The sequence below is a fragment of the Prionailurus viverrinus genome, chromosome B2 (assembly GCF_022837055.1).
Source record: "Prionailurus viverrinus isolate Anna chromosome B2, UM_Priviv_1.0, whole genome shotgun sequence".
Lineage (NCBI taxonomy): Eukaryota > Metazoa > Chordata > Mammalia > Carnivora > Felidae > Prionailurus > Prionailurus viverrinus.
In genome coordinates, this window is record NC_062565.1 from 145,908,605 (window position 1) to 145,923,785 (window position 15,181).

General features: G+C 41.0%; 1 protein-coding gene across 3 annotated transcripts in view; it reads right to left on the bottom strand.

Annotated features, from left to right (window-relative positions):
- The window catches only part of PRKN (parkin RBR E3 ubiquitin protein ligase), a 1,353,288-nt gene that overhangs the window by 589,172 nt on the left and 748,935 nt on the right, over window positions 1-15,181 (bottom strand). For all 3 annotated transcript variants that reach the window (XM_047860009.1, XM_047860008.1, XM_047860010.1), the window contains exon 6: window positions 12,372-12,487. In XM_047860009.1, the coding sequence (XP_047715965.1) occupies window positions 12,372-12,487 (116 nt within the window). The remainder of the gene's footprint in view (window positions 1-12,371; window positions 12,488-15,181) is intronic.

Sequence of the window (15,181 nt, forward strand, 5' to 3'; positions counted from 1 at the left end):
TCTACATTAGAGCCATAAAGTGATTGCACTATTTTATATTCTAGAAGCCTTATTGTTTCAATGTTTATATTTAGATATCCAAATCTACTCGATATTAATTGTTATGTATGGTGTGAGATAAGAAGTCAAGGTTCACTTTTATTTTATTGTTTTATTTTTTTAATGTTTATTTACTTTTGAAGGAGAGAGACAGACAGAGTGTCAGTGGGGGAGGGGCAGAGAGAGAGGGAGACACAGAATTCGAAGCAGGCTCCAGGCTCTGAGCCGCCAGCACAGAGCCTGACACACGGCTCGAACCCACAAACTGCGAGATCATGACCTGAGCCGAAGTCGGACGCTCAACCGACTGAGCCACCCAGGTGCCCCAAGGTTCATTTTTAAACCTGAACACTGAACCACTTCACCCAGCACTATTCATTTAACAAACTGTCTCTTCCCCCAGCTGTAATGTCAATTTTTAAAGATTTTTTTTAAGTTTATTTATTTATTTTGGGAGACAGGGAGAAGGAGAGAGCACATGCAAGTAGGGGAGGGACGGAGAGAAAGAATCCCAAGCAGACTGCCCTATCAGCACAGAGCCCAATGTGGGGCTCGAACCCACAAACCAGGAGATCATGACCTGAGTTGAAGTTAAGACTTAGACACTTAACTGACTGAACCACCCAGGTACCACTGTAATGCTACTTGATTACAATCAAGTGACCATATCTAGACAGAAGTCTGAATCTAGGTACATAGCCTAACAAAATAATTTTATAGCTGGAAAAATGTAACTTTCCTAAGACAGACTGAAGACAGGCAAAAGACTTCCTCAGGTAGGAATACACAAGCAACAGCAATCGGATGATGAAATAGAGCACATACTGTCAAGGGGAACAATGATTAAGACTGGCTGGGAGGGGCACCTGGACGGCCCAGTTGGTTAAGTGCCCGACTTTAGCTAGGGTCATGATCTCATGGTCTGGGAGTTTGAGCCCGACATGGGGCTCAGAGCCTGGAGTCTGCTTCAGATTCTTGTCTCCCTCTCCGTCTCTCTCTCTCAAAAATAAACAAACATTAAAAAAGTTGTTTTTAAGAAACAGCCTGGCTGAGAAGTACCAGAACCTGTCACCCAGTGCGTGTTCTTCCCTGGCCATCTCTCCTTGAGGACCTCAGGTGAGATCTTCTCACTCCATGCCTAGTGAGGTGGGCACCACTGCCTCCTCAGCCCCCCATCACTGCTGCCCCTGGAGCCTCCCCAGATGTTTGTCCCAGGGAGCTGCTCTACACTGACTAGCTCACTAGCCCTCGGGCCCTGAACATAGCCTCTCCTGTTAAGCATCAGGGACCCACAAGATGCCTTCTTTGGACAGAGTAACTACTCTCATAGAAGCCCCAGACTAGAGTTATCCCCGAGGCCCCTCATTTGCCTGCTCATTAGGTGATGCCATTAATCCCAGATAAACCAACAGCCACCATTCTACAGCCACTCCTTCAACATTAAACTTCTATTTGAAATCACCCCTCCTCAGCCCATCCCTATCTTCTAGCTACAATCTCGTTTCCCACAATTAATGATTTTTTTTTGAGGCAATGCACATATTCCTGAGGCCACACAGCATGGAAGCTAAGGGTAGGGGTTTTGTTGTCAGTATTATTGTGGAACAAATATTGACTCATCTCTCTCTCCATTTCAAGCGCATTGTGACCTTTGGCAAGTAAGATAACCTCTCTGTATGTTATTTTTCTCATTTGTAAAATGGGTATAACATTCATCTCTGAGAGGCCAAGTGAAGACCAACATGCATGCAAAACATCTAACAAATGCCAACCGAATAGCAATAGAAACTGTTACCCACCGTTGAGCCTTGTGGAATATATATTTATGTCAGATTGTCCTGGCATACAAATGGGTCTGGCCGGAGCATATATGAAAATAGGCCTACACAGTCAGAAAACACCATAAAGTACGCTTTCACTTGGCTTGGGAGGAGGAATCAGATACTGGAGACTGACAGTGACATAGCGGGCCTCAGAGTTTGGCTTTGGAATTAAGGTCCGGTCACTTCTAGGGTAAGCTGTAGGCAGGAGTCACAGCAGCCATGTCAGCAGCCAGCTGACTAAGAGTAAAAAATAAAATAAAATAAAATAAAATAAAATAAAATAGGGGGTCGGCAAATTAACGTGTACCCTGCTGAAATTCACACAGATCACTCTATTATTTTTAATACTCTCTGGGCCAAGTTCAAAGAATCACTGGAAAGACGTGGCCTAAGAAGAGAAGTTTGGGTCCCCGTTTCATAGGAATGACACCCTGCAAAAGCACTCAGGTACTATTACCTTCTGTCCTGCCTGAACCAGCCCTTTTCCACCCCACCGCTCACTGCCAGCCTATACAGCGGTCATCCGTTCCCTCTGCATCCCATCAAAAACACACTTTATCTCAGCTTGAAGCACCTACAACAGTTACTTGAGACGTAGATGAGCTCGCTAAATATCTCTTGAGCAAACAGATCGACTTTTAAGTTCTAACGATAGAGGAAATGCTCAAGATGGCAGACACCTGCAGGAAATTGCTTTGCCCCTGAGAGCACTGGGGGAGGATACCGGTACCCGGGCGCGTGCTTCCTCCCGTTAACGTGTGCACGTGATGGTGGAAGGGCTATCACAGGAGGACACTAAGTAGACCTGAGTGTTGTGGAAATCTATACCTTGAGCTAGAAACCCTTGAGATTTCTTTTCTGGCGCACTGCACATAAGGAGTCGGGGCCATGCTTTCTTTGGTGTAGAATTTTCCAAGTTAACAAGAAACCGAATACAACGCATCCTAACCCTTACTTCAGTAAATAACGTGGTTTGCACTCCGGGTTACTGAGACGGTTGCTTATTTGGTTGTAAATAACTCTATTAGTTGTAGAAGCAACAAAGGGCAAATCTGCAAATACTTAATTCTACACGTCATGGGAAAAATAGCTATATAAATGACACTTACAGAGGGAAAGGTATGTCCTAGCAGTTAGAAATTTGCTAAGGGTATGAATCAGCACAAATATTTGCAATGGAAATAACGTCTTCCCCTCACCAAATTTATAACCGTTGCTAATTACAAGGATAAAACTGCAATTAAGAACAAGTGAAAAAGCCATTTATACTACTTTTTCTAAGCAAAATATTACTATTTAAAATCTATGTGATCCCTTATTTCCAATGAAAATGGACCTTAAAAATAATGTGTGGCTGTCAACAAAGTTCTAGCAAAGCCAACTGGATGCTTTAGGGATCTAGCTGCTTCTTAACATTCACTATCCCAAAATGAATTGCTTAAAATCCAGACAGTTACAACATGCGAAGTTGACCTTAACGAATACAAAATTGGTCCAAGAGGATTTGCAATATTGTCCTACTAGTGCCAGCAGGAGCTGCTGTGTACCCACAGCGACAGTTAAATGAAAAGGTGAGGCATATGAATTTCATACACAAGCATCTGTAACATCTCCAAGAAACCCTGCTGATGCAGCCACTTGTATCTGAAATCTACAGGGTTCGCTGCAGGAGAAATGAAGGTCACTGACTGACATTAAAACTGACATGGCTCACATTTCAGAGTATCAGTGTTGCTAAAATATTTCTTCTGTTTTCCTAAGTAACTGACCCCAAACAACATAGCTGTGAAATCTACATCTGAAGGTTGGACTTCAAAACTTGACTTTTTCCCTTACTCCTAACAGCACCATAAAAACTCTCCATTGATTTCTGATTAATTTATTTCATTCTGTTTTGGAAAATTCCATTAAATTCAGAAAAGTTTTTTTTTCCCTTTTCTTTATTGGTTTGCTTGTTTACTTATTTATTTTTTCAATTCCAGTATAATCACTGTAGTGTTATATTCATTTCAGGGGTACAACACAGTGACTCACCACTTCTATACATTACTCAGTGCCCATCAGGATACGTACACTCTTACAGAAGGATTTTTTTTGTTTTTTTTTTTAATTTTTTTTTCAACGTTTATTTATTTTTGGGACAGAGAGAGACAGAGCATGAATGGGGGAGGGGCAGAGAGAGAGGGAGACACAGAATCGGAAACAGGCTCCAGGCTCTGAGCCATCAGCCCAGAGCCTGACGCAGGGCTTGAACTCACGCACCGCGAGATCGTGACCTCGCTGAAGTCGGACGCTTAACCGACTGCGCCACCCAGGTGCCCCAGAAGGGTATTTTTTGTAAAACAGAAGTGTTCCATATAAAAGGAACTCATTCTCTGTTCCTTTGCATGAAACCATATTTACTGGAATTCAAGTCAGTAAATGTTTATCGAAATCGCATTGATCTCTTTGATGGTGTAGCATCAGCAGGTTTGTACAACAAGGCTAGGACCTTGTCCTTGGGGCAGCGGGCAACTTAGCTGGGCAGGTGGGCTTTTGTACAGTGCTCAGTGTTTCAACTCCTGTCTGTCTGTCAGCTGTCTTTGTATCTCACTTTACTGCTCATCTCCTTTTCATACGCAAAGCCACCTTCCACCCTCAGTGGACAGCCTTTCCTTTTGCTCTACAGAGAAAACTGAGATCTGCCGGGGGTAAGGTGTGACTGGAGAGACAGTACCAACCACATGGACCTTGGGTGTAGGCTGATGCAACCAGTTCCTTGAGGTAGGACCAGATGTAATGTTTAAAATGTCCTAGTCTCGGGGCGCCTGGGTGGCTCGGTCGGTTAAGCATCCGACTTCGGCTCAAGTCATGATCTCACGGTTCCCGAGTTCAAGCCCCACGTTAGGTTCTGTGTGGACAGCTCAGAGCCTGGAGCCTGCTTCGGATTCTGTGTCTCCCTCTCTCTCTGCTCCTCTCCCACGTGTGTTCTCTCTCTTGTTCTCTCTCTCTCTCAAAAAATAAGTAAACAGTAAAAAAATCATTAAAATGTCCTAGCCTCAATTTCTTCAACTATAAGACAGTCAAATAATTTGAAATTAATGTAGGGAAAGAATTATAGGAAATTAAGCACTACCTATGAATTTCAAAGAGGCAATGCAATGTCCTATATGGGAGACTTCACCCACAGGATGAATTCTCCTTTCTGGGAGGGTCTATAACAGCTCTCTCTCAAGATTGGATCCGACTGACATGTGCCACACTCTTTCAGGAAAGAATCACTCACAGTATAAGCAGAGTGAACTAACTCCCGTGGGGTCTGGGGCACAGTGTGAAGTAGGCTGCTTCCAGCTAGAAGACGTATCTTTGAAGTTCCCTGTTTCATCTTAAAAAGGTGTAAGATATTCCATTCTACTCTATTACATATTCCTGTTTATTAAGATACAAGTGTGGTATTCTGATTTACCTTTCTCTGTAATGTTGTGTAAAACAGATACTCCGAGATATGTCCCTACTTATATGAAAACTATCTTTTGTTCCTGGCTTGTTACATTACCTAGGAGTATACAAACTATTTCTCTAATAAGAGAAATATATAGATTTGTATGCACAAAGAAGGTCTCTAGTGCTATCACTCTCATACAGACACACACACATACACACACACACACACACACACACACACACACACACACAACATTTTTCCATTGTTAGAACTAAAGCCATGTACTGAAAAAGGCCATGTTAAAGATTTCAGTTAAATTATGTGTCACTGTATCTGAATTATGTGTCACTGTATCTGAAGATGCTCTTTGGAGCCAATGACTGTATAAAACCATCAGCTCCCGTCTAATGCCAAAAATGACTAGAAAGGGTTAGGTTGATAAAATATGACCATTGAGCACTATCTCAAGTCTAGACAGAAAAATGACTTGTATATTAATTCTAAATCACAAAATAAATGCCAAATATAACTAAGATTAAAATGTGAATCAAGAGGAGAAGCCTAAGATATAACAAATGTATTCAAAGGGAAAGTTAAACTAAGATCCTATTTTTTTTAAATCTTTCTGTTAAATGAATGAACGAATGCATACCAAAATACTGACAAATGATAGTTAAATCACTATCTCCCTGGATACCAAGAGCAAGTATAAATGGACTTTGAGATAAATCTCTACCAATCTCCAAAAGCAAGTAAATTTTTTAAGTCTGCAATCCCAGGGCAGCACTATTTCGACAGGCTGAATGAATTTTAAGACAAATCTGAAAGCAAGAAAATTATAAAAAAAAATTTATATCAAACAACAATGACATCAGAAACATAAGTCTTTGCTGGAAGAGTTAAGCATAATTACAGGGTAGGACCAGTTTTTAGATTTAATGTCCTACTAGGAGCTGAATTTTAAAACATGGTTCTGGCGAGTTAAATCTTGGCTGTGTAAAACCTGGTTATTTTTTAGTTTGTATTGAGCTTTGTAAACTTAAGAACGGCAGAAAAAGGAAAAAAGTGCAGGAGTTCACTAGGCAACCTTAGAAGCAGAAAAGTGGGGATGATTTCTCTCTTTTTGCTCAATCATACCATGCTAATAATTTTTCTATTTTGTAAGTTTCAAACTTTACATTTTGAATTTTAAGAATAATACTACTGCAAAGTAAAATTCAGCAAGCAGAAATACTCTTTTCCCCAGGGTGGGCACCCAACGTCAGGGTGAGTTCCAAGAACCACATTCTGGTCAGAAATACACTACAAGTCTCACTCTGGTTCTGCCCTGTCATCTTCATATGACAGAGTATCATTATTCCCGAGCTGAACTGAGGTATCCAGGAACGTTCTGAACCTCTCTGATGTCATTTCTATTGGAAATAGATAATATAGTCACTCTACCTTCAAGTGCTGTACTTTCTGTTCTCAGCTCAAGTTTTTGCTTTTTATTCAGTCCACTACTTTTTGTTCACATGTAAGACTATCAACTGATAACCTTGAGTGGATACCGATCAACTCACTACTGTAAGGATGTAGAGAGGACCACAAGGCTGGATGGCAGATGGGAACCTGCTGGTGCACATAAAATCTCAGGGTGTTCTGGCTCTCAAATAGTCCATTTTCTTTTCTTTAAGGGAGAGGAAAATATTTTACATGCAATGTAAACTCAAAGTGATGGGGTTTGGGGGTGATTGTCAGGGGGTTTGCAGCTGATGGTCAAGAAAGAATTCTTGAAGATGTCTTTGGTGCAAAAAGGTGATTTTATTAAAGCACAGGGACAGGGCCCGTGAGCAGGAAGAGCTGCACTAGGGTCCTGACGGGTAACTCATTACATACCCTCATGTTGGGAGGGAGTCAGGGATCGAGTAAGTCTCTAAGGTATTTTGGAAGCAAAGTTTCCAGGACCTCGAGGGGCTAGCTGCTGTTAGGAAAATATTATTTATCACTGTTTAGTAAAACCTCAGTCATGAGACCCTCAGATGTATACTGGGGGGCCATAAGCTTGGAGTATGATTGCTAGCATATGCCTTGGAGGAGTTGACATAATGGAAGTTTCCAAAGGAATTATTTTTATATGTTAAAGTAGACTTACAGGATCTCGGGAGTCAGGATAATGTTAAGCTAAGATTCCCTTTTGCCCCAGCCAAGTGTCATCTTTAAGGCAGCTGAGCTCCTAGAGGGAGGTCACTCTGCCTGTTTCAAGGACTTGTCTACGGGCTGTAGGCTGTAAAGGAAATTTAATGTTTCATTTGCTTTAGCTTCCCACATCACCATGGCAAGCAGTTAAACCTCTTTCCTTTGCTCTCGGGTAGCCAGGAGTGTCCGAGGAATATCACACAGATCCCACCTGGTGGCAGAGAGGTGCTGTTAGCCTGTCCTCTGCCCTCAGCTTGCCCCCCACTCCCTTATCAAAAGGACACAAACTGTGTACCTGAATGAAATTTTCAGCCTAACATCTGGAAAGGAAGAACACCGCTATCTTCTATATATTTTGTACATATAACCACATATGTGGGCTCTGGAAGGGAGTGTCACTGAAAACCTCATCTTTTATTTCTGCATCTGTCAGCAGGCAGGACCACAAATGAGTGTTTTCTCAAATGGTACGATCGATTTATAAGCTGTGAAAAAGCACTTCTCCTACCTTTTGCAAGCTTTTAAAACCAGTCAGAGCCTTATAGATTACCTATTCCAATTCTTGGATTTTGTAAGCAACCTGAAGGTCCAAGAGATTATGTTATTTTTCTAAGGTCAAAAAGTTAGCTTAGTGGCACTGGAGACCCTTGAATATACGTTATTATACACCTGTTGAGAAGTATTGTTAAGAAGGTAGACGAAAGTGATGTCAATCTCTTTTTACACAAAAGTACATGTTTGTACAGCACAACAATAAATAAAATTTTTACCTTGCTACTAATTCTCTACAAACTCTTTCAAAGGACAGAAACAGAATGAATACTTCCTAACACATGCCCTGAGCCAGAATTACTTTAAAGCTACAACCAGACAAAGACAATATAAGAAAACTACAGACCATCTCTCTCCTGAGCAAAGATGCAAATATCCCCAGCAAAATATTCATGAGTCAAATACAAAAAAGCATAAAAGATATATGCCATAGTCAAGTGGGACTGAACTCAGGTATGCAAACTGACTCAACATTCAAAAATAAATTCATGTAATCCAACACAAACTAAAACAGTTTAAACAACAGACTAAAAGAGATAAACCATATAATATCGGTAGATACAGAAAAAGTATTTGACAAAGTCCAACTCCCATTCATGATAAACACTGTCTGAAAACTAGGAATGGAAGGTAACTACCTTGTGAAGGTAAATGGATAGGGAAGGAAGACATGAAACCATGTGTGTTCACAGATGACATAATAATCTATGTAGAAAACCTGAAAGAACCCACAAAATAATTCCTGAAATAATAAGCAGTTATAGCAAGGTTGCAGGATACCAGCCTGATATGCAAAAGTCAATCACTTTCCCATATACCAGCAATGCATAAGTGGAATTTGAAATTAACCCTCTGGTTTTAATCTATTATGTAGTTAATTATGCCTAATTTGACTAATGATGTATGACTAAGGCACACGCAAAAATAAATAAAAGAAACGTAAAATATAAATAGATACCCCAAATTTTTATTTTCAATTCTGTAATTAAATAACTTATTTCCAGGAAGATGTGATATTTCAAAACCAAAACCAAGGAAATATATTTAAATGTAAATTCACAGGTCAGGAAATGTCATATTAATAAAGGACACACGGATATTATGTATTGAGTGAGAAAGTAATTGCAGAGGCCAGTTTTTTTTTTTTAGATTTTTTTTTCAAAAAATTTCATATTGAGAAAGTTTTGCACTTTTGTCTCACAATAGAAAATGCAAAAAAAAATGCAAACAAGCAAGGGAGAAATACTCAAACTTGCTAATAACAATTTTTAAAAAATATTGGGGCTTCTGGGTGAATCAATCAGTTGAGCATCTGACTCTTGACTATGGCCCAGGGTTATGGGATCCAGCCCCACACCAGGCTCTGTGCCCATGGGTGCATGCGTGCACACGTGCACTCTCTCTCGCCCTCTGCCCCTCCCCCATTCACGTGTGTGTGCATGCACTCTTTCTCAAAAAATTTTTTTTACTTAAAAAGTTTTTAAATTAAAAAAAATATTAATGACAAAATTAATGTTCTTTAGCAAATGGGCAAAAACTAAAAGTATTAACATTTAATAGTGTTGAAGATGCAGCAGGAAGCCGTCTCGAAGACAGGCAACCATAGTCTACAAGGGAAATAAACTTGGCAATATGCATCAGGCACCTTAAACATGTCCATGAACATTGACCTTTTGTTACTACTTCTACGATACTATTTTTAGACTCAAAACATGCAGTCAGTGATTTCTGGAAAAGGATATAAATTTAAATGTTAGTCTAATATATATTTTGAAAATTTTTTTTTAGAGACAGAGAGGGACAGAACATGAGAGGGGAAGGAGAGAGAGACACATACAGAATCTGAAGCAGGCTCCAGGCTCTGAGCTGTCAGTGCAGAGCCCAGTGAGGGGCTCGAACCAATGAGCTGTGAGATCATGACCTGAGCTGAAGTCGGACGCTTAAGCAACTGAGCCACCCAGGCACCACTTAACCTCATATTTTTAATTAGAAAAAATTCAGATCACCAGCAATAGAGAAATGGTGAAATATCAGCTACCTATTAAAAAAAATAAAAAACAACGAAACCAAACTTGTTTCCACGGGATATTTCATAGCAGGGAAAATTTATCATGATGTAATGTAAATGGAAAAAAGCCAGATACAAACTATATATACAATGATTACATATAGCGCGTATGCACACACACACCGTGTATGTATGTATGTGTGTGTGTGTGTGTGTGTGTGTATATATATATATATATATATATATATATATGCAAATATTTAGGCTTAAGAATTTAAGATACTGGAAAGAATTAAACCCAAATCTTGCTAACCATGAGGGTAAACAACTAACATTTTTAGGTTTTTTTGTGTTTGTTTGTTTTTGTGAGTGAATCACTTCTAAATTAAAAAAGAAAGCATTAGCAGGAAAAAAAACCCATAACAATCAGCAAAGTACAACATAAGGTACTCTTGTGTCCTCATGTAGGCTTTTATGACATCCCTATGCATGGAGCTTTCAGTATAAGAGGAGGGGGCCTCTTTCTTTATTTTACATACAGGGCATCCCCCTGCTGTCTTATACAAGAAGGGACCTCACCTAGTCAAGTGGTTGGTTATACACACACACACACTTCAGTCTAACTGAAAACAGTAGCTTCTATTTATAAGATCACCCAAAAATAATACTAGGAAAGATTTTATTGCCACAGACGGTATTATTTTTCAGCAGTGCTGTCCCTGCGCATCTGGGAAGTGCCTTTCTTCCCTGAATGGATGTTAGGAGCTGCTAATACAAAGCCGACAGCTCAGTGGCAGGCAAGCACAGAGAGCTATGCCCACAGTTAAGGGAACACGATCAACACCACACACCCTAATGCCATCTTTAACAACTTTAATGGAAGGTTTTTAAATACTGGCTGGTGGCCGCATTCTGACTTAGAGAGAAACCATTTCTCCTTTGAAAAACGGAGACGTGATGTTAATTAATTGCCTGGTGCTTTCAGAGCAGTTGAGGACTCCCAGCCCCTTCCCTGAAAGACCAGAAGAATCAGCTGTTCTTGCATGTTGAAAACGTTAGCCATGTGCAATCATTCACCTTACCGAGGGATGTTGAAAAGCTGCATTTTAGGCAATATTGTGGAATTCTCTCTCACAGCAGAAACTAAAAATGCAGCAGCAAAAAAAAAAAGTCTCATTTTTCTCCCTTTTCTGGAAACAAGTGTGTCCAACTGAGGCTGTTAAGGATTTTAGGATTCTATTAGTCAACCTGTTTTGTTTACATTTATTAAAGGACAGAAGTATTATGTTCGAAGTATTAATAACCACTAATCACGAAATCCCAGAGTTTAAGGTAACTCTAAAAGGCCACCTAACACAGTCCCCAAGGCCAAAGAGGCAACCCTGAAATGCCGAGGGTATATATCTGTCTTTGCTTAAAAGTCTGCAATAAGCAGGATTCTTTGACTTTATTCATGAATGCGTTTTGGCATTTCCCAGAAAGTTCTTCTTGATATCAGGGCTAAGACCCCGCTCTTGCAATTTGAGCTTCTAGACGACCGCAGAGAATATGTACTAAAGCTAATTTCTTTTACTCTGTTCATTTGAATAACATAAACTAAGAGATTCTACTCTCAGACATCAACTCTGTAGATTAAATAGGCGCAGAGTTTTCCACTCGGTCCTTGCCTCCCAAGCTATAATTCAAATCTAGTCATTATCCCTGTTTTCCCAACGAGGCATCTCCACACGTTCTTTCTTCCATTGTATTCACTGAGATTTCCCCAACTAGCTACATGCTTTTATTTGGGGCGTATGGATACATGCGAAGCCCCGACACACATACAGGCAAGTTACGTGGAAGAACAGAAGTGTATGAAAGAGACCTTTTTAAGATAAAATGTTGGGGCGCCTGGCTGGCTCAGTCAGAAGAGCATGCGACTCCTGATCTCGGGGTTGTGAGCTCGAGTCCCACATTGGCTGTAGAGATTGCTTCAAACAAAATGTTATGGATCATGTATTCCAGGAATAAATGGTGCTCATAAATTGTCATGGCATTCCTAACACTAGCTTCATGTTTTACTTCCGTTTAGAACTCACCGATATCAACCCATGTGTTTATTTTTTAAGATTACACTACTTTTAGACATAAGTCATCTCTTTTCTATCTTGGGATCCTATTCGACCACTGACCACACGAATGATTTGGCACTTTGAACAGTCTGAGAGTGAAATATACCCACGTTGGGCAAACGGCGTCGAAGCAAAGCAGACACTCCTCAAGAAGGAGAAACCACTGAGGAGGCTTATGTGAGAAGCCACCACGGGAAAGCAGCATGTGGAGGGTGACAGCGTCTTCGGATCCTTACCTGATGTCGGTACATGTTATGCAGGTGATGCCTCGACTGTTTGTTGTGATCAGGTTCAAAGCCACTGATGTTTCCTTGTCAGCGGTTGGGTGTGCTCCACATTTAAAGAAAAATTCCTGGAAGGATGAGAACTATGTCAGAAATCACAGACATGGAACTCAGCTGGCCATTTCCCCCTCTCTGGAAACATTTTCACATTAAACAAACTCTTTGGGCAAGAGAGGAAATCTATTATGAGGTATGAGTTAGAAATAAGTCCACATCGAATCTTTGGAAGGAAACTAAATGCCCTTGTGCCACTACTCAACAATCCCCTTTTCAGGAGGGTCGAAGTGTCTGTGTTTGACTTCCTTTCCCCTGTTAGCCGTGGAGCTGGGGAAATGCTCAGTGACCCTGGTTTAGCAACGCCCTTCCATGATAAGTGAGTCTAATAGAAGAACCCAGTGTGAATGCAGGAGGAAGCCTGAAATGGTATCTCACAAATGAGGAAAGGGAGACGCCGAGCCAAGCAATGATTTGCCCAAAGTCAAACAATCAGAGGTGAAAGTGGGAAGTAACCAGGCTTCCTAAGGGGAAACCCAGTGAGTTTTCTACAGCACCACAATGCAGTTGGTCAGTCAGCAGCAAAGATGTGGTCCAGAGTAAGGAATCTAGGGAACAGTACTCTACATAAGAATGTGCATACACACAGACTTACAGATTAGCAGAGTGTGACCCTCCCCAGACGCTCCCTGAACCTTTCTCTGCCGCCGAACAGGGTCCCAGAATTCCCTGGGAGACTCCAGCCCCATGCCCCACACTAAGCGAGGGAATGTTCCACACCTGTACTTCTCTTCTTAATTGGCTTCTCCAGCCTTGTCTTGCACACACTCCCTTAATTTAGCTTTTCACATAGGTCACATTCTTTTGATTGCTTATATTCTCCCTTCTCAACCCAAATCTTCTTTTTCTTTTTCTTCATTTCTTCCTCGTTATGTCTCTATTTGTTCACACGCCCCTTTACCCTTCATACGCTGGGGTGTTGAGCACAGTAACCACTCTGCCTCTTGCCTAACAGTCTTTGCACTCCCATGATAATCACGTCCATGAAGTTCAGTTTTCTGCTACGGCCAAAATTCAATACAGGTGCATCTCTGGACAACAGAAGGACACTTGTCCACCTCATATTCCCCGCTTCCCCCAACTCCATTTGAGTATAACTACTTGGAATCTGGGAAGTATCTCCCTTTAAACACTAGACTTTGCCTTTGGTTAAAGCTCCACATATTAAGTGCTTTTGGCTTCGTGGGACTTTGGGGGTGTTTGTTGTACTTCTCACTCTGCATTGTAGCCTAAGAGCACCCACGGACACCACGCAGATGAATATATGTGGCTGTGTTCTAATACAACTTTATTTACAAAAACATTTAGGAAATGGGATTTTGTCCACAGACCACTGATGGTCCACCCCTGAGGTATTGTGGAATACCTTACTCATATTTGCATCTTAACAGTGTCCAGTATAGAACAGGCATCGGATAGATTTTCCTAAATTAAAAAAAAAATCGACAGCTTTATTAACAAAATCCTATCATCATCCCTTTACACATTTGGCAGCACCGCCCTTAATTTATTCTTTCCCTACTTGTAACCCAACTGGCTCCCTCTCCTCGGACCTGAGATACAGGGAGCAACACCTGTGGCTTCCAACGCTGGTGTGCACCGGAGACACCTGCTGGGTTAGAAATTGCTGGACCCAACGCCAGGTTTCTCTAATTCGGGAGTTCTGAGGCAGGGCCAATGATTTGCACTTCTCACATGCTGGCAGGTTATGCTTTTACTGTTGCCCTGGGAGCTGCACACTTGAGAAACACCGAGTTATACTGACATCAGTGGCAAAGGGAGTAAACTCTGTTTCTTCTCTCAGAAGACGACAGCTGAAACATACCTCACTTACCACATCGGGAAGTGATGCCATGTCTCTGGTAATATGTGTTACTCTCCAAAAATCTGAAGGGTGCCACTGTACAGAGAAGTGTCCCAAAGCCAGCTGTCTGCAGCCCAGGCTCTTCTGAATTGCAAGGGTCTTACCAGCCCCAGACGGGGTAACTGCTAGTTAACCAGAACCTATGCTATCTGGGGCGAGTGGCCTGTTAGTCCTCCTCCCTGCAGTCTTCAGGCCCACAGATGACAGTGTGACAACAGTCTTGCTATAATAGATGGCGTGTCCAGTGCTTCTGATGAGTGCCTGTTTAGGTATGTCCTTGGCATCATGTCTGTGAGCCCATGTCTTTCCTTGGAGCAGCATGGATATCATACTGATTGGTCCCTTTTTTTTTTTTTAACATGGAATGCTACCCTTTTCACACAACCTTTTGAAATTTTACAAATCCTTCAGAGGTCAGTTCAAGGATATTAAGAAAAAGCTTTAAAGCAATTCCTGACTGCCTAAACAAAAAGTGTGGAGGGCATGACTGGCCCTTATGAAATACACTGAGTTAGCTGCAAGTACTTTTTGTGGACATGAAAAAAAAAATCCTGCTCATAACACAAAATAATTCCTCCAAAACAGCTGAGTTGGCTGGACTATTGAGAAGGTATTTCATATACAGATAAATAGATAGTATTTGTATTTTTTCTTCTTAGCTTGCAAAAAACTACTGGTAGATGTTCAGCTAACAAATCACAAACTGTTCTAATACCAGATAGAAGTCAGCCAGATAAAAGCCAAAATCCTTTTTATTGAGGGGAACGGATGTTTGTAGATAACAGTATAAAAAGTTATAGATATTTGGAAAATTCCAGTGTTTCACATGGGGTGATAAAACGAA